This window comes from Symsagittifera roscoffensis, chromosome 3 (assembly GCF_963678635.1).
Source record: "Symsagittifera roscoffensis chromosome 3, txSymRosc1.1, whole genome shotgun sequence".
NCBI classification, from domain to species: domain Eukaryota; kingdom Metazoa; phylum Xenacoelomorpha; order Acoela; family Convolutidae; genus Symsagittifera; species Symsagittifera roscoffensis.
Window position 1 is genome coordinate 16,754,416 of NC_087064.1, and position 27,216 is coordinate 16,781,631.

The 27,216-nt window shown below is 36.1% G+C and overlaps 1 protein-coding gene across 1 annotated transcript in view; it reads left to right on the forward strand.

Annotated features, from left to right (window-relative positions):
* The window catches only part of LOC134842330 (uncharacterized), a 405,874-nt gene that overhangs the window by 364,603 nt on the left and 14,055 nt on the right, over positions 1 to 27,216 (forward strand). The window contains exons 2-6 of the mRNA XM_063858614.1: positions 5,797 to 5,970; positions 6,043 to 6,172; positions 17,305 to 17,691; positions 18,284 to 18,516; positions 22,904 to 23,194. Coding sequence (XP_063714684.1) covers positions 5,813 to 5,970; positions 6,043 to 6,172; positions 17,305 to 17,691; positions 18,284 to 18,516; positions 22,904 to 23,194 — 1,199 coding nt within the window. The 5' untranslated portion in view covers positions 5,797 to 5,812. The remainder of the gene's footprint in view (positions 1 to 5,796; positions 5,971 to 6,042; positions 6,173 to 17,304; positions 17,692 to 18,283; positions 18,517 to 22,903; positions 23,195 to 27,216) is intronic.

The following is a 27,216-nucleotide window of genomic DNA, read 5'->3' on the forward strand; positions in this document are numbered from 1 at the left end:
CCTTCCGTCAGAATCGCTCGGATTGTTTCTTCCTTGGCCCGCATGACTCCTCCCTGGGCTCGCATGACTCCTGTTCCTAGAATCACCTCTCCCAGTCGCATGTGTGCCTTGCTTCGGTCGTTCGTTTGAGGTTTGAGGTCTGTCTGTTGCCAGTTGAACTTCCTCTGATGTTTGGACCCCAAATTCCATTATTACCTGTGGCATAGCCTGATGAACTGCATCTACCTCTAGTGGATCCATATGTCCGTCTGCTATTCTGTTGGTCATTGAAGTTCACCCTCGGCTCCCTGCTGGGTCCTCCCGAGTTCGATTCCCCATCTTTTGGTCCATTCTTGCTGCCTAGTAGCCCGTCCAACCTATCCATGATAGCCTGAGTTGGCCTCTCCATCATCGCATCTATCTTTGTGTCAAGAGTTCCAAGAGTCTGCTCTTGTTGAATTCTCAACTTCTCCATGTCGTCTCTTAACCGTAACTCTCTTTGTTCCGCTTCCCTTGTCATTCGCGACAAGTTCTTCGCAAAGTGTTCATCCGTTCTTTCCTTCAAGCGTTTTTCGCTTCTACTAACTTCTTGTCTATTGCGGTTTATTTCTTTCCGCAGACTTTCTCTCTCGACGTGGACTGCCCTTTCTAGTTCACTCATTCTTATGGACATCTGTTCATTCTGTTCTCCTATGGTGCCCACTATGTTGGTCAAGGCTTCTTCAATTGATACTCCGTTATCCACTAGTGGCGTCACAAGTGGCGTTGTCACCCTGTCGATCCCAGGTAGCTAGGTGCTGATCGAGATTCGGGCTTTGATTCTCTGCCTCGACGTCTTTTCATTATCCACCTCTGGATTCGCCGGTGCGTTGCTTAGCCTTGTGTTTCTATTCTCCCCAGTTCGCATTTCCGAATTCGTCACACTCACAAAGTCTCCTGACTGGCCTGATGTGTTTGTGGTTTTGCTTATTGTCCTCACTACACCAAATTGGTCCATGGTGCCAGTCCCTCTGTCGGTGTATGCTTCATTCTCCTGGGTCGAACTTTTGAGGCTGACTCAAGATCAAAAGTCAACTTGCTCGTCATCGTCCTGTTCTTCTTCCTGGGGTTCTTCTTCATCGCCTGTACCCGCTCCCATGGTAAATGGAAAGATGTTTCCGAAAGTGTTCTTCACTCTTTCTGAAAACGATGAGGACGTTGCCTGTTTCTCCGTCACGCCTGCCATCATGGTGTTGTCTGTGGGAGATCTTCTAGTTGCCAAAATTTCAGTAGAGATGTCGGACAGTTCCGACATCTCCTCTCGGTCCAGTGTCCCGGTGGAAGTGGCAAAATCTTGGCCTTGTTCTACCGGAGTAGATTCACTCGCCAGCCTTCTGTTTCCTCTCCCCTCCGGTCCAGGTATTTCTTGGTTCTCATCCATGGCCTTGCCCGTGTGGACCTCCTCCTCTAGCATTGCTTTTCGCTCTTCTGAGGAATTTTGACTCCTGGTCTCAACCATTCTGCCTGAAACCGTCTCCCCTTTGTCGGTCCGGGTTCTTGTGACATTTTCCACAAAAGGGTCATTCGTTGCTTTTCTCTGTTTCTCCGGTATGAATTTCCTTGAGCTAACCTTTAGTTTAGGTATCCTTGAATTGTTTAAACTCATTTTTGATTTATCTTCTTACTGCCTATACACTCAATTCGGTTGCTAGTGTCCTTTTAATCTGACTACTGATGGTAATAACACAACACAAAAAATTCCAAAAAATTCATATTAAAAAGTGACTACGAATCCTTGAATGTTATCACAGTACAGCATGTATACATTATCACAATAATCGATAATTAGTTCTAAAATATGAAGCTAGCATAGTATGATGATTTCAGTCTATTTAAAAGATAGTGTTGTCACTACCCAATTAAGCACAAATATTATTGATTTAAAACCAAAAATAACAAAAATAAGAATATTTTCTACAAAAAACGTATGTGTTTTGTACTTAGTCGGTCGCAATATGATAGTCGAACTTGTTTCTAAAGAAAGAGCTTTCCCTGCTTGGTGCTGCACCAAACAGACAAAACTCGAAGGCAGTAATTTTCTCAAGTGGGCGTCTATTGCACCCATCGAGTTCTGTGCTACCTATCTGCCTTCGGACTGCCCGAGCTAGACCTACTAAAATCCTCAGGGCAATCACTTTTCTCAAAAACGTTTTGGATTTCAATCCACACCAATGAGTTACACACTCTTGTTCAATTTAGACTAAGTGTCGCGAATATCCGAGTTTAGACCTGTTTTGTTTTGGTTTGGTTTTTTATAAAAGGCAAGTTACCAGTGCAGTCACTGGTTCCCAGCCTATCTTTTAATTACCTAATACCTTTAACTACTTTCTTTTCTGTTGTCTTCTTAAGTCTTGACAAAACAATACCCCTCCGGATTGACAAAAATAGGACCCCTCCGGATTGGCAAAAATAGGACCCCTCCGGATTGGCAAAATGAGACCCCTCCGGATTGGTAAAAACAGGACCCCACCGGATTGGCATAAATAGGACCCCTCCGGATTGGCAAAATTGGAGCCTTCCGAATTAGCAAAATTGGGACCCCACCGGGTTTGTAAAAATAATTTCTCGGAGACTTCCTAAATTTTCACCCGATACCCTTCCGAATACTTTCTCCGATGCTATTATGCTGTTTGAACTAACTAGGAAGGGTGTATTGTCTTTCCTTAGACCCTTCCGGATTGGAGTTAAGCCTCTTATTTGACAATTCACCCTAACGGTGAAGGGTCTTATCACTAGCCTAGTTTCGACTTGACTATGGTTTTCTGGTCCCCTTAGCCTTCCCTTTTTGTCTAGAACAGCGTAAAATTGCCTTATTCAACCGTTAATACCCTTTGGTAGGGGTGTAAGGGCTTTCCAAAAAAAATTTATGAAACGTGAAGCGTCTACCTTCCCGAATCAGTGAATTTGCTAAAAACAATCTTAAAAAAATTTCACGCTTACTTTTTTGAATAATCGATGTCCCTATGTGTAAGCTCACTTAATTTCATATCTAATGGTGTCAAGATCAACTGGATCTGTCCAGTAGTTCCAAAGTTATTAACCAAAACGGCTTTTTTCTAAAATCAAAAAATTTTCGTTCTGTAGGTTCCGCCTAACTTTTTTCGCAATTCTGTTCTATTCGACCTAAAAATTTTTGATCCGAGCTCAAAACGCCTATTTTTTTTCTAGTTTACTGCAAAAAACCAGATCTAAAACGCTCTAGTTGGAAAAATTTGCCAAAAACTATGCTATTTGTACCCCTCCGGATTGACGAATCCTCTAAATCAAACACGTTAAGTTCAATTTCTTTGTAACCCAGAACGTTATTGGCAAACGGATTTTAAAAGCTGTCGCTTCACTAGTGGAAGTTGTCCGAACAACAATTTTTACTGTCCTAACTCAAAAATTTCAAAATTTCAAATTTTTCTTATTTTATAGTGTTTCGTTTTTTCAAAAATCACTACAATTCGGTTTTTGGTACCCAAATAGTTCCAACCACTTCTGAACTAATCTCAACCGGTTCCACCTATTATAATAGTACAGTTACGATGTAATTTAATAATTTAGCGCTTTTTTCGGTTTCAAAAATATACATATCTCAAAAATCGCGATTTGTGGGCGGATCAAAATATCGCTATTTTGGTCCTAAAAACCGGTCCGTTTATTGGGTTTTTCAACAGTCGATTATTCTTGTCGTTGAGCCCCCTCTTGTCTCTCCTTGAACTGCTTGCCGGATCAGTCTTCTTCACTAATCCCGAGACCTTTCCGGACTGAGCGCAAGTTAGCATTAACGTGCTTAAATACTCAAATAACCCTACAGTACAAGCACCACAAACGGGCCACAAAAATGATCTTAACAATCCTGACTGATATAAATGCCTGTAACAACAATATATCAAACAACAACAAACGGGAGAGTTGGATCACATCTCGTCTGGGGGGATGGTTTCTACTGATTTTTTACTTTTTTACTGTTTTTGGTTTTTTCGGTTATTTTTTATGTTTCTTGTTTTTCTTAGGCACTATACTACTTTTTGTTTGGTTTCTTGTTTATCTTAAAGTCTGTTTGATCACGTACCATTCAGTAAATGATGGGACGGCGAACACCCCCCCCCCCTTCCACCCTTCCTGGTTCGTGAACTTTCAGTCTTAACTAGGTTAAAAAGTATTCACGGGAATCCGGAAGGCTTCCGCGTTCCGAACTACCCTTCAAACTGGCGGTTAGGGCCTTATTAAGGGCGTTATTATGAGCATCCGCTCGGCGCGGAGAGCTCGTAAACAGCTCTGCCGGTCATGATGTTAAAAAGAATAACACCCAGGAGCGCCATAAAAACACCTATGTAACATTCGCCCGGAAGTACATATCGACGGAAAAGAAAGCTAAGCTATAAAACGGCTGGCCAGCGTCTAAGCAAAGCTTTACATGTTTTTCGCCGTCTCTACCAAAGCCAGTTCTTTCGGTGGTCTTTCTAACATCGGGTCGACAAAAACGTTGCTGCTTTCGGCTTCGGTCAAAACACTCAAATTAACTTAATTATATGCAAGAATAGTGAGCTCATGGCTGACTCTCAGTATCCACAGACCACAATGTCACTCCTAAAAACAGGGCTACTACTACATATTATATTACTATTGTTTTTGTTCGGTAGATAAAAATCATCATCTCCATCGAAGATGGATCAACCCTTTCCCTCACTCCTAGCTTCTCATTGTCCGAAAATGAAACTAGATGTTATTTAAATTCAATTCAGGACGTAACTAGGAAGCAGAAAGTTCTTGTAAAACAGTTTAAGTTCAAGTCTCGAGTTCCCTCCGGATTCCTGAATCAGGAGAAATAACGTCCTTATTTCCTTTCTGGAAGGCTGGACACACTGTCCCAACACCCTTCACCGTTGGCGTGGATGGCTCTGTAACGATTGTAGCGACACAATCGTTGCAACTCGGAGCGGTCTCAAATAATTTCCAATTGTATTTTTCTATTTCTCGTCGTTGTTTCTATCGCAACTATCGTTGCTGTTGTTGTTGTGTTCTCTTTCTGATTTTCTTCGAAAAATGGCCGTTTCGTCACTTCTTGGAAGTGTGAAGTCACAAATCGAATTTTTAATTTTAGAAATTCCAGATTCTTCTGACCTTCGCGAATCGTCTAATCGTCTAAATAACGTTGCTAATCTTCCAAAACTGTCAACTCTCAAGGTCAGCGGCTACCAATTTGAAATTGAATTTTGTCCATTCTGGTCGAATGTCGCAACTGTACGGACTGTTCCGACCCTGTTTTTAACGGCGTTCGCGTATTTTGGGTATTTTGAGACCTAAGTATTGGGACGTTCTTGATTTCTAGAGTGGGGGGGGGGGTATTTTGGTAGTGGCCTTTAAGCTGTAATGAGGGTTATAGTCTCATGTCGCAAGTGAACCGATTTGGCTCCGACCGTTCGAGGTAGAAAAACACAAGAGATAGTGTCCCTGACTCTTGAGCCAATGGTTATAGGGCCTATTTTTCTTTAACCTCGTATGTGACTTAAGTAGGCGACTGTTTCATAGTGTTTTTATGGCGCTCCTGGGTGTTTTTACGACATCATGACTACGGATTCGAACCCACTTGACATATCTCCGGGCTACATGCCCATTCTAGAGTACCAGTGGTACGGTTCAGCGGGAACGTGTAAGGCTTCCGGTTGTTCCGTGATAGCTTTTTAAGAAAACTAGAGAAAACTCCTGGTCGTTTGTGTTTTCTTTAAGGACAAGCGGCGAGAAGTTGTCCTCGCAATATGGCGCAGCAAAAACAACCACTTATTTTGTTTGAGATAATCAATGTGAGATGAGTACCGACACTAATGATGTGCACTACGATTATGCTGATAGCGGCTCAGCTGGTTATATAGCAATGGGTTCCACTGAGTCTTGGCAAATCTTTTTGAATTGGATCCAAAAACTTCTCAATAATTTATCGGAGTACTTCAAGAATTCTTCGCTTAGGTAATAAAAAATAATCTGACAGGAATCTTAATTTTTGCATATGTAATTTACAATTTAAGATTTTCATTTCAGGTCTGACAAGGAAAAACTAAGAGTTGCAAATAATATGCTGAGACAGTTGACCGATTTGCAGAATATATCATCTCTCGAAAAGTTTGCTCAGTTTCTTTCATACGGAAGTCACATATGCTTGCTCTTAGAGGTAACTTTGTTTGCTTTATTGTTCAAGCTACACGCTGAATGAAAAAGAAAATGTTCCCTAGGTTTTTTTTTCCACTCAAAACCAGGTACTGTAAATGAACGGATCGATCGAATGAATTATCATGTTGGGCAACAGCGATCACTGGGAACAAGCAGCAACTGGATATAAACGTTCGTATCGGGACTGGCAAGCTTGCAACTCTTATCAAGCCGATCGCACTATTCTTGTATTACTTGTTGCTCCGGCCACTTAACGATTAGGTACCTGTTTCCACCCAATTTTAGGTACTCAAGGAAAGGCCGCAGTAGGTCGTTTTAAAATGTCATTTATAAATGACCTCAGTCATTTACTCATAAACCATTTGAAAACAAGTTTAGCCGGTTACTGCAAGTTGCAGTGTTCCGACCATAGTCTCAAAAAAAAGATATTTCACATTAGTGTTTTTGTTTCTCACTGGCGTGATAAAAGTATCTGAACCAATAAGTAGAACTTTCGACAGTCATAGTAAAACGCAAATTGGAAAACAGATTTTGTAGAAAAACGACAAAATTGGAAAACAGCTTTTGCAAATTGGAAAACAGCAAAAACAGCAAAATTGAAAAACAGCAAATTGGAAAACAGATTTTGTAGAAAAACGACAAAATCTATCTATCTATCTATCTATCTATCTATCTATCTATCTATACTATATTTAAATCTATACTATATTTAAATCTATCTATCTATATCTATACTTAATGCGAGTGACAGCTATCTCCCATGTTTAAGCATAATAATTTTGCATGTTTAACGGAAGAATTTTTTCATGTTTAAGCGATATCATAAATTGCAATGCTTAAGAAAATTTTTCAATCAGTTTTCCGCAAGGTCATTAATTTTTCAGTATTTTTTTCGAGGCCAAATTAAGTCTGTCTGTCTGCTATTTTTTTCCCATCTTATCTATACTATATTTAAATGCGAGTGACCGCTATCTCCCATGCTTAAGCATAATAATTTTGCATGTTTAACGAAAGAATTTTTTCATGTTTAAGCGATATCATATATTGCAATGCTTAAGAAAATTTGTTCTATCAGTTTTCCGCCAGGTCATTAGTTTTTCAGTATTTTTTTTGTGGCCAAATTAAGTCTGTCTGTCTGCTTTTTTAATTAATTTGATTATGTCTGTCAACCCGTCGCCTAATTTTTTAATTTTCATCTCTTCTCTTATATATTTGAATGCGGGCTTCATTATCTCGCCATGTTTAAGCTCTTTCAACGTATTATTTTTGCATGTTTAAAAAAAGAATTTTTTCACGCTTAAGCTATATCGTATATTGCAATAGTTAAGGTTTTTTTTCGATTTCTAGTTTAAATTCAGTGTTTATTTCATCAAGTTTGAAATTAGCAACCCAATAGTAGGAAATTGTAAGAGTTTTACCAGGTTTTGCGATTCTGGCCTCCATATATGAATAACCAAATCCTTTTAGTTTACGAGATCGGCAATTTTTGAGATTTTTTTTACAAATTTCTAGAAAATTTAATTTTAAAATTTCTCAATTTTGGAAATTCTCACCCTGTAGTTGGGTGCTGTCAGGGTACTCTCAGGGGCTGCGAATCTTGCCTCCAATTCTCACATCTCAATCCTTGTAGTTTTCGAAATATGACGTTTTTTATGATTTTTTCAAAAACTTGGGTTTTAACAAATTCCAAAACGTTAAAGATCTCAATCCTGTTGTTGGATAGTGTGAGGGTGTTCTCAGGAGTTGCGAATCTTGCCTCTGATTATGGCGGCTCAAATACTTGTAGTTTTCGAGATATGACGTTTTTGAGGATTTTTTCAAATTTTTTCAGAAAACTTAGGTATAAACAATTTCGCAAAATGTGAAATTATCATCTCTGTAAGGAGGCTCTGTCAGGGTACTCTCAGGAGTTACGAATTTTGCCTTCCAATATGACTGCTCAAATCCTTATAGTTTTCGAGATAAGACGTTTTTTTATGATTTTATCCGAAATTTTCAAAAAAAACTTAGATGTTAAAAGGTTCCAAAACTTTGAAGATGTCAGTCCTGTTATTTTTTTGGGATTTTTTTTCTAAATTTTTCAGAAAAATTGGGTAAAAAAAATTTAACGAAGCTTGTTAGGTTAGTCCCAGGAATTGTGGGTTTAGCCTTCAGATATGACTGCTCAAATTTTTAAAGCTTCGAGATATGACATTTTTTCTGATTTTTTCAAAACATTTTCAAAAAGCTAAATTTTTTTTTCTTCAAATTTTGAAATTCCAACTCTTTAGTATGGGGCTGTTAGAGTACTCTCAAGAGTTGCCACCAATCTTGCCTCAAAAATTGACTACTCAAATATTTGTAGTTTTCCAGATGTGACGTTTTTTGTGATTTTTCGAAAAAATTTCCAGAAAATTTGAAATTTCTTTCCAAAATTTGAAATTCCGAACCGTAGTTGGGGGCTGTCAGAGAACTCTCAGGATTTGCAAATCTTGCGTCCAAATGCCTCTGCTCAGTTGCTTTTAGCTCTGAGATGTGACGTTTCTTCATTTATCATAAACTTTGATATAAAAAAAATTTCAAGATTTTAAGTTTTTTCAATTTTTGAATTTAAAAAACTAATAAAAAACTTCTGAACTTACCAACCCTGTAAATCGGTGCTGTCAGAGTACACTCAAAGGATGCAGATGTTATCTCCGATAAATTCGGGTTTTTTGAGTTGCTAAATTTCGAAGCATCGGAGGGTGCGTTACACCCTAGTAACTTTTAAAAAAAGTTCAAAAAAATTGTTAATTTTTTTTTGAATTTTTCAAGGTTATGATTCCGAAGATAGCGCTGAAAGTTCCAAAAACTGTTTTCACTTGAATAAAACTAAATTTCAATGCTTAAGCTTAGCAAAAATGTGCCTGTGTAAGCCTGATCACTTGTTCGAAATTAGATGAATAAGCAAAAAATTTTAATTCGGTTTTTCTCGACATTGGGGAAATTTTTAAATTTTCAAGGTGCGACCTAAAGGGCTGTAATATCATATATTACTCGGCACAGTTCGCCGATTATTTGTGGTACCCGATTTTAGTTTTTCGTTGACTGGCACATTATTCTAGCCACCTTATAGTCTCATAGAACTATTTCAATCGTTCATAAGAAAAAAAAAACGGCATACGCTAGACAAAGAACAGCAGGAATATCGTATTCGGATGTTTTAGTTTTTTTCCTGTTTTCCGCGCAAAGTCAGTTACCGCATAATCATCGGAATGGGTCGAGTGATATATCATATTAAGGCCCTTTCAGTCGTGATTCGAATGACATTAAAATATTTTCTAAAAGTTGTCCGGTATCAAGAAAAACCGGCTTAAAGTTGATGGTTTTTGGTCCTAATTCGAACAAATAAGCGAGTGAGCAGTCTTACAATAGCTTACTTTAATAGAGCACAATAGCTCAATTTGGTTTTTTTTCTGAGTTTTTCAGTCCCTTTTTGGAATCAAAAACTTGGAAAATTCCAAATATAATTTTTTGTTTGTTTTTCTAGTTTTTTCTTCAAAAATTGTTATCCAATTTGCTCATTTACCCCTGAAATAAGTAAGGATATTGCAATCGGGTTGTAAAACTTGTTTTCTCGTAGCCAACTTTGCTCAAATGATCACTTCTAGAGGGTCTTCACTTGTAGAGCATCTTCTGACATGCTCATTGTTTTCATAGTATAATCAAATTTTTTATCGTTTCCGGCCAACAGCCGAGAGCTAACGAATATGCCTTGGACGGCAAAGGTCCTGGGTTCGAATTTGACCTGAGACCTGTTTTTTTTTCAAAGGGGAAATTTTCTTTTTCAAATAAAATTGTCGACCAATTTGTCTGCTTATCTGTTGGCTTAGTTTAGAATGGTTTTTATTTGCTGCGCTAATTTTTTTTAAATGTTATTTTAGTGTTTGATTTACTCCTACAATTTGTAATTTTACTTGCCTTGGCTTCGTTTTTCCTTAGTTTTTTTTTGTTTCGCTCAAAAAAGATTACTCGGCCCAAATTAGTAAGGCCTATTTTTTATCGGCTTAATGATCTAATTTTGGGTCGTTTCAAGGGAAACACAACTTTTTTCTCAGAAACTTCTTTTGATTTTCAAATAAGGGGTATCAATTGAAAGACCGCTCACTCCCCTGTGTGCTTGCATACTCTGCTAGAGTCTTTTTTTATTTGACCCTTCTGTCTAAGGCCTTCGAAAAAGTGTGGGGTGTTATTAAACCCATATTTTGTTTTTGTTTTTTGTTTTCTCCGCTCTCAACTAGAATTTTTTCGTTTCTCCGCTCTCAACTATGAATCTTTGGTTTCACGAACGTAGAGTCGATGAACGTAGTATAGTTAAAATATGTTCAGGCTCAATTTTAAATTTTAGAATGTTGACTGTAGAATCGTTTTCAAGTCAGTTAATTTCTGAAGTCAAGCAGAATAACGAAAATGTAAAAGTCAAGAAAACATGATCGATTTCTAATTTTGAAATAAGAATTTAATTATCACTTCCCAGCGAAGTAAAACAATTACCTATTGATCCAGTTATCTCAAATTAGGTTATTTTCATCGGAAAAGTGTCAATCTCGAATTTTTCTAGAGATTCAAAGAGCCTTAACGCCATCTTTTTTTTTCTTAAAAATTCCAAAGATGTTATTTTGAAAAAATACAAGTCAGTGTTTTTTTCCGTTTTTTTTTCTACATTCAATGACTATTTTTCACTTGTTTGTTGGCTATGTTTTTAATGCGAAAATATTCAGTTTCACAATTTTTTTCGGCAAATTTTATCTGATTTTGTCAGCATATCTGTTTTGTCGGCTAAATAGCCGACTGTTACTTTATAATAATAATAAATTGTTTCCAAACGATATCTAGTTACAGAGTTATTTATAAAAAAAAAATTTAAATACAATTTGGAATCGTTTGGGAGAACACCATTAAGCCAACACAGCCTATTTTCAGGTGCCTCATTAAGCGGAGAACAAAAAAACTAGTTAACTTCTTTGATCCAATGCAATGGAAGTTCTACGGTAAACTTCTATTAAACTTAAACATCTTTTTTCGCAACTTAAAACCATTCTCTATAAAAAATTAATATGTTTTTTTGTTTCCTGGGGCAGTATTTTCTACCCATAACCTAGAAACCAACAGAAACAATTTCTACATATGGAGAAAAAAAATGTCTCAAAGCAGGCCCAAAAAAACCGTATTTTCTAGAATGTAGTTATCCAAAAATGTATGATTAAAACTATTCAATTGAAACCGAGAAGCCCCTTTCAAGAGATTGACACAGGCGGGGAAAAATTACAACAACATTAAACATTTTTCTAATTTTAGGTGTAATCGACCCTCTGTTGAGTTTATTTCTATTTATAGCTAACTTTTGATTTGTTTTTCTCTTTGAAATTATCACGTTTAATTCCTGTTCAGTGCTGGAATATCTCAATGGACCAACTTGGCACTCTTTTCGAATAAATTTCCCGGTTATTTTCAAAACTTCGTACGCAAAAAATTCTCCTGCGGTATACATTTTATTTTCATGCGTTATTCCAGTGATTGAATCCAGCTTGTTTATAAAAAATTATTCTGATTAATCGTCTGATTTTCATTTCCAGTTCTAACACTTTGGTTTTGTCGGTATTTGCATGAAATAAGACTCCATATTGGATGATTGGTTGCACATGGTTCCAGCTTATGTTTTTATCGGCTTATTCACGTTATTTTTATGTCCCTTTTTTTAGTGTGATGTAATGTCTTAAGTCCTATCATTTTATGTCCTTTTCTTAGTGTCTACATTCCTATCATGTTTTTCTTAACTTTAAAATATTCGAGACAGCATTTTGTTATTGATTTTTTGACTTATCGCTATCGTTTCATTTTTTAGTTAACTCACAGTTCTGTGTCTGAGTGGTGCCGCAAGAGGTGCGAAGCTCCATCTTGCATCTGTTCAAAATTGTTACTGTTATCCCCTATTTTCTCATTTTTTGTCGACTTAATTACCGTTCTGAGCTATATCTTAGCTTTATTACCCTTGCGATAGCAAGGGTATTGCAATCGGGTACTAGGCTTTTTTTTCCTGTAAACAGCTTTGTCCACAGACTCATGTGACTCCTGGTGGTACCTTCCTTGGCTTATATGAATTCAAACTTTGTAGTGTCTCTTGCACACTTAGCCTGGTAGTAACGCCTACGCCTAGGACGGCAAAGGTCCTGGGTTTGAATCTGACAAGGACCAGTTTTTTCAAACGGTAATGGTTCTGGTTGCAAAAAAATTCGGCCTTTTATTTGTATGCTTGTTTTTTTTCGGCTTAGTTGCCTGATCTAACAATAATTTATTTTAGCTGTAAACAATGTTCACTGCTGTCATTTTCAGGATTTTAAAAATCCGGCCGTTTTGAACTTTGCTTTACACATTGGTTGTAATTTTACCAGCTCGATTTGTTAAAATTGCTCTTTTTTTCATTTTTTATCGGCTCAATAAAGGTCGCTGTAATTAATAGCGACCTAGTGGCCTCTTATTTCGTCGTTACGCCAGGAAAAAGTTTTTCTGAGCGTGTGTGTGCTCTGAGGGGAAATTTTTTGAAAAATTTATTTTCGACATGAAGGGTTTCTGCTCAGGTTTTTTCGGCTTTGTTACCGCTTGGTAAAGATTAGCGGTTCGAATCCGACCGGGCTTTTTTTGCTTTTTCGGACTATCGTCAGTCTGTTTATATTTGTCGGCTTAGTTCCCTTAGCTCAATGGTTTAGATTTATGCCAATTTGCTGTAGTCTCCATGCTTGAGGCCCACAAAGCCCGGGAATTCGATTCCAGGTTAGACCTGTTTTTCTTGCGAATAGAGATTTTGGCTAATATAGATTTTCTGTCTGCTTATTTTTGTCTGTTGCATTTTGCAGAAAGGACTTTTTGTGGACTTGTTTTTTTATAGCATACATCAAGTTCTTCGTAGAGTTTCCAGAGGTGCGGGCAATTTTTTTTGGGACATTTTGGAATTTTGTTGCAATTTTTATTGACAAAACTTTTGTTGCAATTTTTTGTTTTCTGAAAGCTTTCGACATTTCTCGAGAACTTCCCTCTCAAATCTTAAAGTTAAGGTTGAATTGAAAGTACAAGTTAAATGGATTCCTTCCGCATAAGCGAATACGCCATATGATTCTCGGAAATGTCAAATTTTTGATTAATTGACCGTTTTTTGGATTTTTCTCGCTAACGATTCTGCCAAATGTGATATCATAGGTTTAATAGAAGCAGCAGGTTGTTGAAAGCCTATTATTATTACTCAGAATGCCTAGTTTGCTTGAGAAAAAAAGTTATGACCTTCAAACAGTTTCGAAGTTTTGAAACTTTGACAGTTTTTTGGAAATTTTTATACTTCAGGTGAAAACTACCGTGCCAATTCTCAGATTGTTTTCAATCGAAAACCCCGGTTTTGGGAATCTTCTCTGCTTAAGCGACCGCAACCTGACTTTTGCAGAAAAAGTCGTGGATTTTGGAAATCCTTTTGACCGTTTATAGAAACTTTGACAGTTTTTAAAACTGTCGAACTTATTTAATTTTCTTGAAATTTACACTATCAAGTCTGAGATGAAAAATTCAACTGAAAGAACCCGTTGCGATAGTGGTTCCTCAGAAGAGGCGGCTGCTTTATTTTCTGTAAGAGAGATGTTATCATCTTGGTAAAATTGTTTATCTCAAAACTCTTCTCACTTATTTTATTAGAAAAACAAGCAAGGTTTTGGGCAAAGTCCAATTTTTGAAATCAGATTTTTCGTGCTGCATCAGCATAGCAATTTTAATCAATATCAAACAGGTACATCCAGCTTTAGCTGGGCCCTAGTTGTTTTTAATCTAGACGTACAAAATTTTCGGTTCACTTAGGTTTGTTCAACTTTAAAAAAAAATTTTCCATTTTTTTTTCGAAGGGTCCTACGATCAGCGGCACCCAAATTTTATAAAACTACATAATTTACGCAAGGTTGTGTTTAGGTGGAATTCGTCGTAAAAGAGTTTTCGTCCTAGTTTACATGGTTAATTTACCATTTTTTAAAATGTCATTTATATTTCCTGGTACGGTTTAATTAACTTACTTTCCCAAGCATGGGTTTTACTTAGATTTTTACAGGCTTGAAAAGTTTCTGGTTATTAAAGTTCGATTAACCTAGTTCAGACTCTTATACATGTGTCCATGTGTTTTTTCAGGAAAAGCTCAAAATTTTGTTCAGACTCGTCTAATTTACTTTTTCGCGCGGTTTGATATATGATTTCAAAGTTCAGTTCATTTCCATTGCTAAAGGCAGGAAAACTCCACTATAGAACAACAAAAGTGTGAAAATCACGTCTAGAGTATGAAGGTAAACTGGCTGAAATTAAATTTGAGCGGAAACAGGGCTGTTATCTGAGCATATTACCACAATGGATCTCAAATAACTCGACACCTGACCCCACATACAGTAAATAGGAGCTCAAAAAGTACGCCAAATAGCAACCGAGACTAAACATTTACAATGGGATTCTTGTGCGAGAGTTCTTCGTTAAACACCGGTAACAGCAAAGTATATCAGACCGGAAATAACTCATCAACAGATTGATATAAATATCCTCGAACTAAGTGCAAACCATGTCTGTTCAGACTGGGGTCACTATGTAGTGTAGACCTTGCAGCTTTGAGGCAACACATCGTTTTTCTTGTCAATTAATTACATACCTAGCCAAATTTCTCACGGATGAATATGAGTAGAGGAGGAGAGACCAAGATTAGCCAAACCGCTGGCAGAGATCGGGTCGCCGCTTTAGATCGGGACTCTCGCTCTAAAACGAAAGAAAGAGTAAAAAGGGTTTTTTAATACGTATTTTAAACTGGTTGCGTTTCAACTGAAGGACGATTTTTTTGTTTATTTATGAATTAGTTAGGATGATGATAAATGGTTGTTGTGTTGTAAATGTTTTAAATGACGCCGTCTCTGGCACTGCATGACGCCGTCTCTGGCACTGTATGTGATGACGGTTCTGTCATAGACCGCGGGGACATCGCTTTCGGTATCCGAGAAGAATATGACTATCGGCAATTTACAGTCGTCAATTTGAAACTGGATATTGTTTTCTTTTCGAACAGACATATTCAGTTATGGTTAGACCAGAAAATGCTGTTTTTTTTTAAATTTACAGCTTGATAGGAAATTTTCATGCTGTCCTCGTGTACGGCTTGGCTTGCTCTTGATACTGTGAGATGGACTCTTTTTCCTTTTCCTCCACATCGCATGAGCATCAATATTATGGTTTAAAAAGTGATTTTACACTAGTGCCTCTCTTAACTAAATAAAAAACTTCAACCAGATCACATCAATTTTGCGACAAGATGTATCTGAGCAGTAAATGGAAACAAGGCAATGACCCTACAAAGTCTGCAAACCCCACAATAGGAGTTAGAGTGTCAAAACAGGTAGATAAGCTCTGTTTTGATACTAAGTCGACTCGAGTTCCAAAGTCTATTGGCTGGAATGTCAAATGTAGCTTCACGATCAGTGCTAGTTGAACTGTCAATAAAACCGTGGCTTTGCAGCAGAAATAGGTTCGACTCGACTTAGTCGAGTCGAACCTATTTCTGCTGCAAAGCCACGGTTTTATTGACAGTTCAACTAGCACTGATCGTGAAGCTACATTTGACATTCCAGCCAATAGACTTTGGAACTCGAGATTCATTCGATAAACAGTTTCTATGTGAAGGTCATGAATCTTCGTCTAATCATCAACGACGCAGTGCAGCATCGGTAGCTACGGAAACAATGAGAAAATCTGGAAAAAAATAAGCGATAAAACAACCGAGAGACCTAAGATCAGTTTTCCGGTTCTCAGAGGTGCCATTTTATGTAGAAGAGCAAATCACTCAAAAATTGAATTGCTGTCGGTAGCTCAAGTTCAAAGCAGAAACCTTGGCTAATATTTTGCCCATTTTTACGAAGCTTTTATAATGCTGATACTTTTATGCTTAATTCACAATTTATGTCCATTACTTGATAAAATCTTTTTAAAGGGTTTTGAAGAAATTATAAGACGCTAGTGTTACAAGTCCATCTAGTGCACAAAGTTTTGAAAAAAACAGTGGTCAACGAAGAGTGTTGTTATCGATTAAAACAGCGTTCAATAAGCAGCAGATATTCAATAATCTACAATTATCTAGCAGTGTAAAGTAAAGTTATAATAGAGGCAACATATAACAATTACAGACTAATCATAACTCGAAGGAAAAGAATGACAAAATTAAGCTTTCCAATGAAGAGCATCGAATTAGGTATGATGAGTGCCCTCTTTTGCAGATCGTAACATTTTTCGGAATAAACTACTCCATATTCAGATGCATCTAATCTTAATTAGTTTTGCTAATTTAAACAAGAACATATCTCAGCATTTTTAACTTCAATCTAAATATCGCCTTTAATTATATATAGAGAATAAGGAGCATCTGAACAAGCATATAAGCAATTGTTCCATATTTTTGTAGACGTCTCCTTAAAATGTTTTCTGATTATTTATTTAAGTTTTTTTTTTTCATTTTAATTTTTTTTTTCAATTATCTGTCTTCGAAGTTTGAAAGTTTACAAGACCTCCAAATCAAAAGTTGTAAAAAAGAGTAACAAACATTGATTATTGCAGTCTGCATTTAATTACCAAACTTTTCAGTAATATTTTATGCTCCATTTTGGCATGATAATAATCAGGTTTGATCCGAGGTTGCGCGACCCCTTGATAATATTGAAGACCTGTGGGAACCCCTTGTAAAACGCAATTAAAAACGCAGTTTTTGAATGAAGAATTTTCAGTTTCATATTTTTTTCTTCTACTCACTGAGAATTAAGTACTGCACGAGTACTCTTGTCTGAAATTTGAAGATCACTAAGCTAATAATGGTTGGTCACCAGCAAATTCTCATTTGGTGCGTTCTTTTTAATCCACCCACGATTAATCAACCCATGTGTTCTTTAGAAACATGTTTCTAATCTAGTGTTTTAATCTAGTGGAATTTCTTTAAGATCGAGTCGTTCGAAGTCCAAAGTTTTCACAGCAAGACGACTGTATCCAAATGTGACTAGTTTTGATACTGAAGCTTTTTTTGATCTCGATTATTTAAGCCTTCTAAAATATTTAATTTCCCTGCTTTAGCTGGTTAATAGTGAATGGATTGACAGACATCACATTAACACTTCGGAGCAGCTCACTAATTCTGACCTCCTGACTGCTGAAAACATTGACTTGTTTCGCTCAACCTGTCAGCGTTGTCTAGGCATTAGCTCCAAGCAGATTCTGCAAACCGAAGATTTGCAGAAATTGCGAGAATTTGGCAGACTTATTTCCACTTTTTGTGCTATATCATCTTCTGAACAGTTTCAAGCACGGCTACAGGAGATGGAAATTGACTTGAAGCCGCTAATAATTGACACTTATGACCCCTACAATATGGAAGAGTTCTGTGAGCAGAGCGAGTATTTTGACAACAAAGACCTTCAGCAGCACATCATTGACATTCACAGTAACGACACCAGCGTGGAGGTGCGTAACTCATTTAATGGCGAGGCTGGAAAATGACAAAGGCGCCCCGTTAGGGAATTCATTTGTTTAATGTCGTTATGTACGAAGAGAAGCCATTCTCTGATTAGAATATGCTTTTTAATATTCTTATCATGTGCAATTCGAAAAATCGTCCTCTTTGAAGTTATGGCTGATAGTAAAATCCAACTTATCATTTGGGGAAACAGACACTGCAAAACTGGTATTATCATGTAATGAATCAGGTTGGTTGTGTCTTCTCTGGTTAAAATTTCAATCCAGTTCTGTGCTATTTTTTAAAAATTAGTCGCGGCCAAGAAACTGTTGTCAATAATTGGTGATCTTGAGAAACCTAATCGTTCAGAAAACGGTGCTTTTGAGGTTAATTAGAAATTATGATACGGTTTTAATGGGCTAAAATGAATGAAAAACATATTTCCGTCGACAAAAAGGGCAGTTACGGTCAATAAATTTTGTTCAGATTTGTTAGCCGAAAGGGATATTGCGAAAAATTAGGCATTAATTTTTAGTACTGCCATTCTCTTGTGAGGTTAGAAACCAATTGATTCGTTTTTCTATGTTCATATTTTTTCAGTCGAAGAGTTTTCGTGGTGGTAGTGTTGGAAGTGATGGGTACGACGTGCTGAACTCAGAGTACCCGGAGCCATCTGCGCTCCTTCCGAATGATACGACACAAGAATCACTCGTAGACGAACTGGAGGATAAGCTGCGCAAGACTTACATAAAGATCAAGTACATCACAGCTGAAATCGAGAGCACCGAAGAGAACTATTCGAACCAGCTGCAGTTTCTAGACAGTGTGTACAGGTAGGGAAAGTGTTAAATGTTAGTTGTTAAAGTGTTAAATTTGGCGCAGTAAAACGCGATTGACTTTTTGTTTGAAAGTAAACTTTACAGATTTTCCAACGGAATAAAAAAATACCCATTAACCCAGTATCTTCAAATTATTGTTTTCTATATCGTGTTTAATTTAAAATCAAATTTTTTTTCGGTCTTGAGCAGGAGCGGATCTAAGATTTTCTCGAGGGGGGGGGGGTTTCAAAACAAAAATCGATAATGTTGATTTTTCGAACTCTCAAAGCACTATAAAGATCCTCTTTTGGCCAAAAATCCTTTTTTCAGGCACTTTTTGGACAGATTTGACCAAAAAATGCTTTTTCAGCCCCCCTCAAAGTTAGTATATTTTGGAGCCTTTTTAAAAAACTTCTGGTTCAGCCAGCCAAACATGGAGATCTTAAGATAGAAACAAGGGGAATTCTTTGGGTAGTCAGGGGGTCGAATCCCCGTGAGGGGGGGGGGGGATGCCTGCCTCCCCTTCTGATTCCGGCACTGGTCTTGAGTATATAGACACTTTCAACTGTCTGCTGGCTATGTTTAAATATTAATTTCTACTAAATAAATCTGAAACATAATTTTTGAGTTGCGTGTTCGCTACCAATATAATCATAAGTTTGTCTGTTTTCTCACTGAGATTTTTTTTTCTAAGCGTTGATGAAAAAGTATGTGACCGGTTTCAATAAAGTTCAACTTAAAACTATATCATTTGCCCATTAAACAGGCCTTTTAAGCCTTGTTGACAATCAGCTTTATGAATTTCAATTTTATAGCATGAAGCTATAAAGCTGATCTAATAAAACTGGTATAACGAAGTTCTTCAGCCGGCGTTAAATAAACCTAGTGCCTTTTTTGGGTCCATTGCTATGTTGAAGCACCGCTGGTGGTTATTTGTTAACTTCTAGTGAACAGAAGTAGTATTCATTGAAAGGGTTTATGGTGTTTTGATATGTTTATTACTAACTTTCCACTTATTAATAATGGTAAACCTGAAAAGTAAACCGAATAGTATCTTTTTCTGGGTTGTTCATTGAATTCTAAATAAACCAAAGAAAAGATCGCAACAATACTGAATTAGACAGAAGTAGCTATTTGTTCAGTGTAAGTCATGATCTTAGTCAAATTTGTTTCTTTAATCAGCTCAGGGGCGACTCACGGTCTGACTAAATGGATTCATGTTACATGTTCGCTCAAAGTCAGTCAGTATTTCAAAGTATGAAACAACGAGCATGAAAAGTTTAACAAGTCATTATCGAAATCAAAAGTATTTTCATGAATGCATTGTGTCGCAATCTAATTATAATTTATCACAGACATTCAGAAAAGCTATTTTAGAATTCCATGTAACAGTATAAAGCAACACGAGTTAAGATGCAAGTTTAACTAAGAGGAAAGAAAAATCGGATTTGGACTCCATTATCAAATTAAGGTGATTGTCCGAGTGACTTAAAAAGAAAAGTTAGAGAATTTTGTCATAAATAGAGCTCTTATTAAAATTTATTTACTGATTTACTCATTGCAAATGTTAATTGACAATTTTTACTCGAAAATTATCTCAAAAAGTTGTGCTATTAAAACATTGTTCCCAGTGTAATAAGTTTACTCCATATAACCACTTGGATAAAAAACGTGTCTATGAAAAGTTAAATTTACAAAAAATCAACTTTATAAATTTAAACGACTATTATAAGAAATATTAATTTATTAAACAGAAATAATAGGAATTTATTTTAGTAGAAGTATTTTCTGAATTCTCTTGATCTGTCAGCTGGTAACAATTCGGATATCTGTTGCAAGTATGTCCTGTTTCTGTGAACTTTTTGCGAGATGTGAACAGTATCATTTCTGAAGGTATCGATATCAATTTTTTATGCAGCTTCTCGCCGCTGATTTTTTCCCCATTTTGTTCAATCGACTCTGGGTATTCAATCGACTCTGTACAGTTCTCGTTTCTATGCAGATTTAGTGTCCCATAGACGAAAAACCTGGATTGGCTTTTAAGAGTCGACGAAAGTTGTTCAGCCTCTTATACAGTTCACGATAATTTTTTTGCAGGAAAAGTTATAAAATGCTCTAATAACTACTGTAGTGCATTCAAAACATGCATTTATGTATGAACTTGGCATATTTGCACTTTTTGAATTTGAAGCTTATCTGCTAAGAGGCTGAGGAATTGCGATCTCTAAATACAAACGTGGAAATGGCGGGAAAAATTGTGATCGATTTCTAGTTTCGGAATTGGAATTTAATTTATAGATCTCCGAGCGAAATAAAAAGATTACCTGTTGATCCAGTTTTTTCAAATTGGGTTATTTTATCAAAAAAGCATCAATCATAAGTTGTTCTAGAAATTTAAAGAGACATTTATTGTTTTCTCCGAGGTTCGAAAGTTTTTTTTATAAAACAAATCAGTTTTGTTTTCGAGGTTCGAAAAGAGTTTTTTTTTCATTAAACAAGTCAGTTTTTTAGTGTTTCTTTGCGTTCATGGACGCTTTTTCAAAGTTCGTTTTTACTTGCAATCAAAAGATCTCAGATTACTCATGTTTTTGTTACAATGATTTCTGCTGGCACTAATTTGCTAGTTCGCAAAATCAGGTGCCACACTTAGCATTGGAATGATTCGAGTGATAAATCATATTAAAGTTCTCCCAGTGTCGAGATAACCGGTTTGAGTTTCAGTCTTAACTTTGAGCGAATAAAACGACCAAGTAACGTTCGTTAACTGAAATTTATAGGCTGCGATACTTAATTTTACTAAGACCGAAACTATTAAGCACTTCCTAGTAAAAAATATGGCTTAATTTAGCGCTACTTATACAAAAAAAATCTTTCAAAAATATTTTTAAGTTCTCTAACTTTTTACACGGTTGCATAGTTTTCTCATTACACCGCATGCTAACAACGATTTGAAAAAAGAAAAAAGTTTGTAGTTTTTTTTTATAAATATGGTCGGAACATTGTGCTAAGTGCATAGCAACCGGCTATCCGGATTAGTTTATAATTTTGGGTTCTTTTTTTCCCTCTGATTTTGTAATTTTTACAATTTTGAAGTATAAAAAGAACAGATACAAAACTGATCGCGCTTGGTTGGTGAATGTTAATAAAATTGCGTTCACTTTTTGTCTCGTCGAATTTCATTAAGGATACGCAGATGGGAGGGAGATAGTCAAGCGTTTTCTTTTGAGACTGTTTTAGGGCTAATTTTTTGGTCCGGTTAAAACTCTTTAAGATAGTCAAGCGTTTTCTTTTGAGACTGTTTTAGGGCTAATTTTTTGGTCCGGTTAAAATTCTTTAAGATAGTCAAGCATTTTCTTTTGAGACTGTTTTAGGGCTAATTTTGTGGTCCGGTTAAAACTCTTTAAGATAGTCAAGCGTTTTCTTTTGAGACTGTTTTAGGGCTAATTTTTTGGTCCGGTTAAAACTCTTTAAGATAGTCAAGCGTTTTCGTTTGAGACTGTTTTAGGGCTAATTTTGTGGTCCGGTTAAAACTCTGCAGCTTATTTGAAGTAAATGTAAATATTTTAACAAATCATTATTTTTTGTCAATTTGTATCATTTGTAAATTTACTTGAAATTGTCAACACCGATTTTTTTGAGCTGATTCGATCGAAACAGTTTTAGTTCATGATGAAAGATTAATTTTGGGCAGAATAAAAGAGATTCACACAGAGGTCCAAAAATTGTCAATCAACAATAGCTTTGTTCAGTATTCGGATCACGAATTTTCTTCTTCAAAAGGTTGTTGATTGTACAGTTTCATCGACCAGCAGGATTGGGGAAAATTTTTCGTTTTATTGCCATCTTGGGGGGAATTATGTCATTTTTGCTTTGTCCAAAAGTAGAGTTTGCTTGAAATGAGACAAAAGAAAATTGAAGTTTGATGTGCATGATGCTTTTCCTACGTTGAATGCGCGGTATGGCAGGGGTTTGAAGTTTCAAATTTCCAGAACTCTGTGTTTTTGAACCGATTACTTATTCAATGAGAAATAGCTTAAGGTGTACTTTGTTGGGGTCTTTTTGGTTATGCCCCCTCCCAAATGATGAAAAGTGAAAGGTACAATTTTATTGTTAATCTGGGTCAATACTGTTTACACATGCCTACTTTCAGTTTTAGGGAGGTCAAATTGAAGCAATTTGATCTAAGGTAGCCTCAAATAGTTTGCGCTATTTCTATTTGTTTCGTCATTTTCTAAACAAACAATGATAACCGAAAAGATCCCTTTGCTGCACGATTCCATATATCAACGTATTTTCATGCTACCTGCTTGGTGCTCTGGGATGCAATCAAAGCTTCAGGGAACCTTTTCTTTTCAGACCAGTTTCAAAGCTCTTCGTAACTAATTCAATTCTTTTCGATTAGGAACTCGATGTCTGAAATTGGATACGGTGATTTGGTCCCTGAGATCTTAGATGACACTAAAATATCCGACCTAGCTGCCGTGCATTTGAGTTTCCTCAGTGACCTAATAGCAGCACAGGGAGACATAGTAGCCTTTGGAAACCAATGTCGACGTCCAGAACGGATCAAGATGATGGTTCCACTGTACACTAGCTACCTGAAGAATTACAGTCGAGCTCAGGAGAAACTGGACACAATACTGCATCATCTGCCGGTGGAAAAACAAAACATTCTCAACAAAGCTGACAACAGGTTAAAAATCGATGAACAGTTATTCAATGCTTGTTACCTTGAATTGTAATTGCACTAGCCTTAGTGTATTGTTACGAACCTTCTTTTTTTCTAATCTAAATCGCAAATAAAAGTGTTCACTTATTTGGAAATTTCACTTAAGCATTGGAAATTGCATAGCATCTGTTCTCTCGCGTCGCGTTGTCGCGATTTGTTTTTTTATTTCTGAAAAAAATATCAAAGTTTATTGTGCTTGTAATTAGCAAGCGTTATCAAATCATATAGATTTTCACTTTACGGAAGCAGTTCATTTGGGGCAGCAGCATATCTGTCATGATGAAATTTTTGGCCAACAGATTTTTTTGAGCATGTCTGCATTTTAAATCGCCATTCGATATGATTTTTTTTTGTTGTTGGATGTAAACCGCTACTTGATTTTTTAGCTTATTAAAATTCATGAATGTAGTCAATACTCATATATGTGTCTTGGTGATTTTATTGCTTTTTCTTTCACGAAAAAGTCTGAAAATTTGTTCACGCTTAAATTAGATTTTCAGGGGTCCGAGTTTTGATTTCTTTTTGAGTTCACGTCATTTCTATTTGTCAATGGAATGCAAACTCCATTATCGAACAGCAAAAGTGTACAGGTAACAAAAAACTTGATAGATTGTTGTTAGTTTCGAAATTAGATATTAATTTTCAGATTTCCGAGCGGAATACAAAAAGTACCGATTGATCCAGTTTTTTTTCTTCAAATTAGGTTAGTTTTATCAAAGAAGTGTCGATCATATATAGTTTTTGAAATTCAAAAAGCTTTAACGACTTATAGTTTTTTTTAGTTGAAGTTTTTCAAAAAACAAGTCATTTTTTCTGTTTCCTTGTGCTCTTTGATTTTTCCAATTGTCTATTGGTTAAGTTCATTCAAGATTTTCGGGTTAAATGGTTTCTGCTGTTGTATTTGGCCTCATAACTCGTTAAATTTTTTCGTGCTCCGGGGGTGGGGTGTAAAACTTAGAGCTCAGAAAAAACTTTCGGCTGAACGGTTGTGTACCCAAGTATTGTCTACTTATTTACCGCTTGATTATGCAAGCGACCCTTGTATCACAATACGGTGCAACTTTTTTAAAACATTTTTTTTGAAAGTGCTGCTTTGGTGGAACTAGCTAAATAGCATTGGCAGTTCAATAGCATCTGTTTTTTGTGGGTAGTTTTTTCCGATTTTCAAGTGAACATTGTGCAAGTGCGAGGATGTGTAACTCTTAATACTGAGTCGGGGTTCCATATTTGTTGTTCAGAAGTCTAAGTTCGCTCTCAAAACTAGATATGGCGAGGTAAATTGTTGCTCGCTTAAAAGCAAAAGGAGATTTGAAAGTTTTGTCAACTTCTGTTTTTTTCAGAAATTTTTTTTCCTGGGCTTTTAAATGAAAGGTTTTGGTCGAAAATTTGTGTAAAATAATATCAAGTATTGTTAAAAATTTTCAAAAGTGTTTATGGACAAAACGGGTTCGTATTTATGTATGTGGTGTATTCAGGAAAAACTTTGTGATTTTGTTTAAGGTTTGAAATTTTGGCTGTTCACCGAAAACTGTCAAAAATTTATTCACGCTCAACTTTTTTTAATGCGGTTGACTGTTGATTGTTTTGACTACCCGCAGTTTTTACTACCTCAAAGAAAGCTCACCAGGGTCCATATGTCCTATCCTTTGAATCCTTTCCTGTTGTGATTTGAATTCCAAAATGTCGAACAATTTATCTCAGCATCAATTATTTCGTTTCCTGGACCTAATTAGATAAAAGCTGACAGAATAAGAGGATGATGTCGAAATTCAGTTGCACAATAGAATTAAAATAATGTATGCTGTGGGTTATTTATCCGATTGTTTTATCCGTACGTTTTCTTAAATGAGGTAAGTGCCCTTTTCTAGAATACTAATTAACAGGAAATTGCTTGACAAAAATGAAAGTTTCCTATTTTTTTTTCAAATTTTTGCCATATTTTTTAAGAGTTGATGAAAGTAGTTTAAACTCTTTTATTGGTCATGATGATTTTTGTTCGTTTTTTTTTCAGAAAAGTTTTAAAGTTGGTTCAGGCTCAAATTCACGGTTTCGCGGTTTTTGATTTCTTTTTAAGTTCAGTTCATTTCCTTTTAAACAGACAAGCAAACTCAACTATCGAATAGCGAAAGCTAAAAAGCCACAAAAAAAGTGATTGACTTCTAGTTTCGAAAATGGAATTACTTTTCAGATTTCCCAGCGAAATAAAAAAACTTACCCTTTGGTCTCGAATTGGTTTAATTTTATTGAAAACAGCCCCAATCAGAGATCGTGCTTCAAGGGCATTCAAGTTTTTTCTACTGTTTAATTGCGTTCATTGGCTCTTTTCCAACTGTCTTTTTGCTACGTTTTTAATGAGTGTGGTCGGAAAAAGCAATCCCATATCCTTATTTTTCTTTGGGCTCTAGTGAAAATCATTTGCTTATTGGAAAAAGCAAAGTAAATCTCTAATTACAAACAAAACGCGGTTGGTTTGCTTTCAAAACTTTCACTTAATAGTTAGGTTTTTCTTTGCTTTTTTTTTGGTTTATTTGAGTGCAATGCTAGTTATCCGCCTGTCTGTTTGCTATTTTTTTGTACTGTCTAAGAAGGTATTTTTGTATAATCTATTATATATTTAAATGCGGGCTTCACTATCTCGCCATGTTTAAGCTTTTTCAACGTATTATTTTTGCATGTTTAAGCTATATCGTATATTGCAATGGTTTAGATTTTTTTTCGATTTTCGAGTTTGATTTTAGTGTTTTATTCACCGAGTTTAAATTAAGCAGCCCAATGTTGGTATGCTGTCCGTATTCACCTATTTTGAATGGCCAAATTTTTTTTAGCAAACGAAAAAATACGATTTTGGTGATTTTTTCAAAAATTTTCAGAAAACTAAAATTACAAAATGATTTAAAAAACTTGAAGTTCACAACCCTGTAGTTGGGTACTGTCAGTACTATTAAGGATTGCGAATCTTGCCTCTAAATATGATTGCTCAAATCTTTGTAGTTTTCGAGATGTGACGTTTTTTGTGATTTTTTCAAAAATTTCAGAAAACCTAAATTTATTAATTTTCAAAACTTGAAATTCCCAACCCTGTGGTTGGGTGCTGTCAGGGCACTCTAAGGTGTTGCAAATCTTGCCTCCAAATATTACTGTTCAAATCCTTGTAGTTTTCGAGATATGACGTTTTTTGTGCTTTTTTCAAAAATTTTCAGAAAATTTTAATTATTTTTCAAAATTTGAAATTCGCAACCTTGTAGTTGGGGGCTGTAAGAGTACTATCAAGGATTCCGAATCTTGCCTCTGAATATGATTGCTCAAATCTTTGTAGTTTTCGAGATGTGACGTTTTTTGTGATTTTTTGATAACATGCGGATAACATTCATGTCCTTGAAAACTACCCTTCCATATCTGAGATCTTGAATTCAATCCAAAGAATAGGTTATCAGAAGCTCCTTTGCATAATCGACTGTGCCCAATTTTTTAAAACAGAAATTTATGGCCCTCGGAAAAGAACAAAAAAATTGAGTTTTGCCCATGTTTTAAAAAGTACTTTTCTCGAAAAGTACCCTCCCAAATCTGAGTTTTGGGCTCAATCGAAAATACAGGTTGCATGAATTTCTTCTGCAGTATCGTCTATTCGCAAATGTTTTTACAAAAAAAAATATGATTCTCGGAAATATCAGCAATTTGTTTCACCTTTAGTAGCTTATGTTTAATTTTTGAAGTTATTTAGCGAATTGATTTATTCAAAGTTTGAAAAAATAAGGATCTCTTTAGCTATCACTACTTTGCAAAGGTGGGGGGGCTCCCCCCGCTTGCAAGTTTTTACAAGTAAATTTACGGTTTCCACCAACCGATTGTTATGCAAATTGACATGCTAACTAATGAGGCCATGACAAACATATTTGGTCTTCATAAAAACCCTGTTAAAACCCTCATTACACCATATAATTGATGCTGATGTGAGGTAGGGGTGGGGCGGAAGGAAATGAGCCATG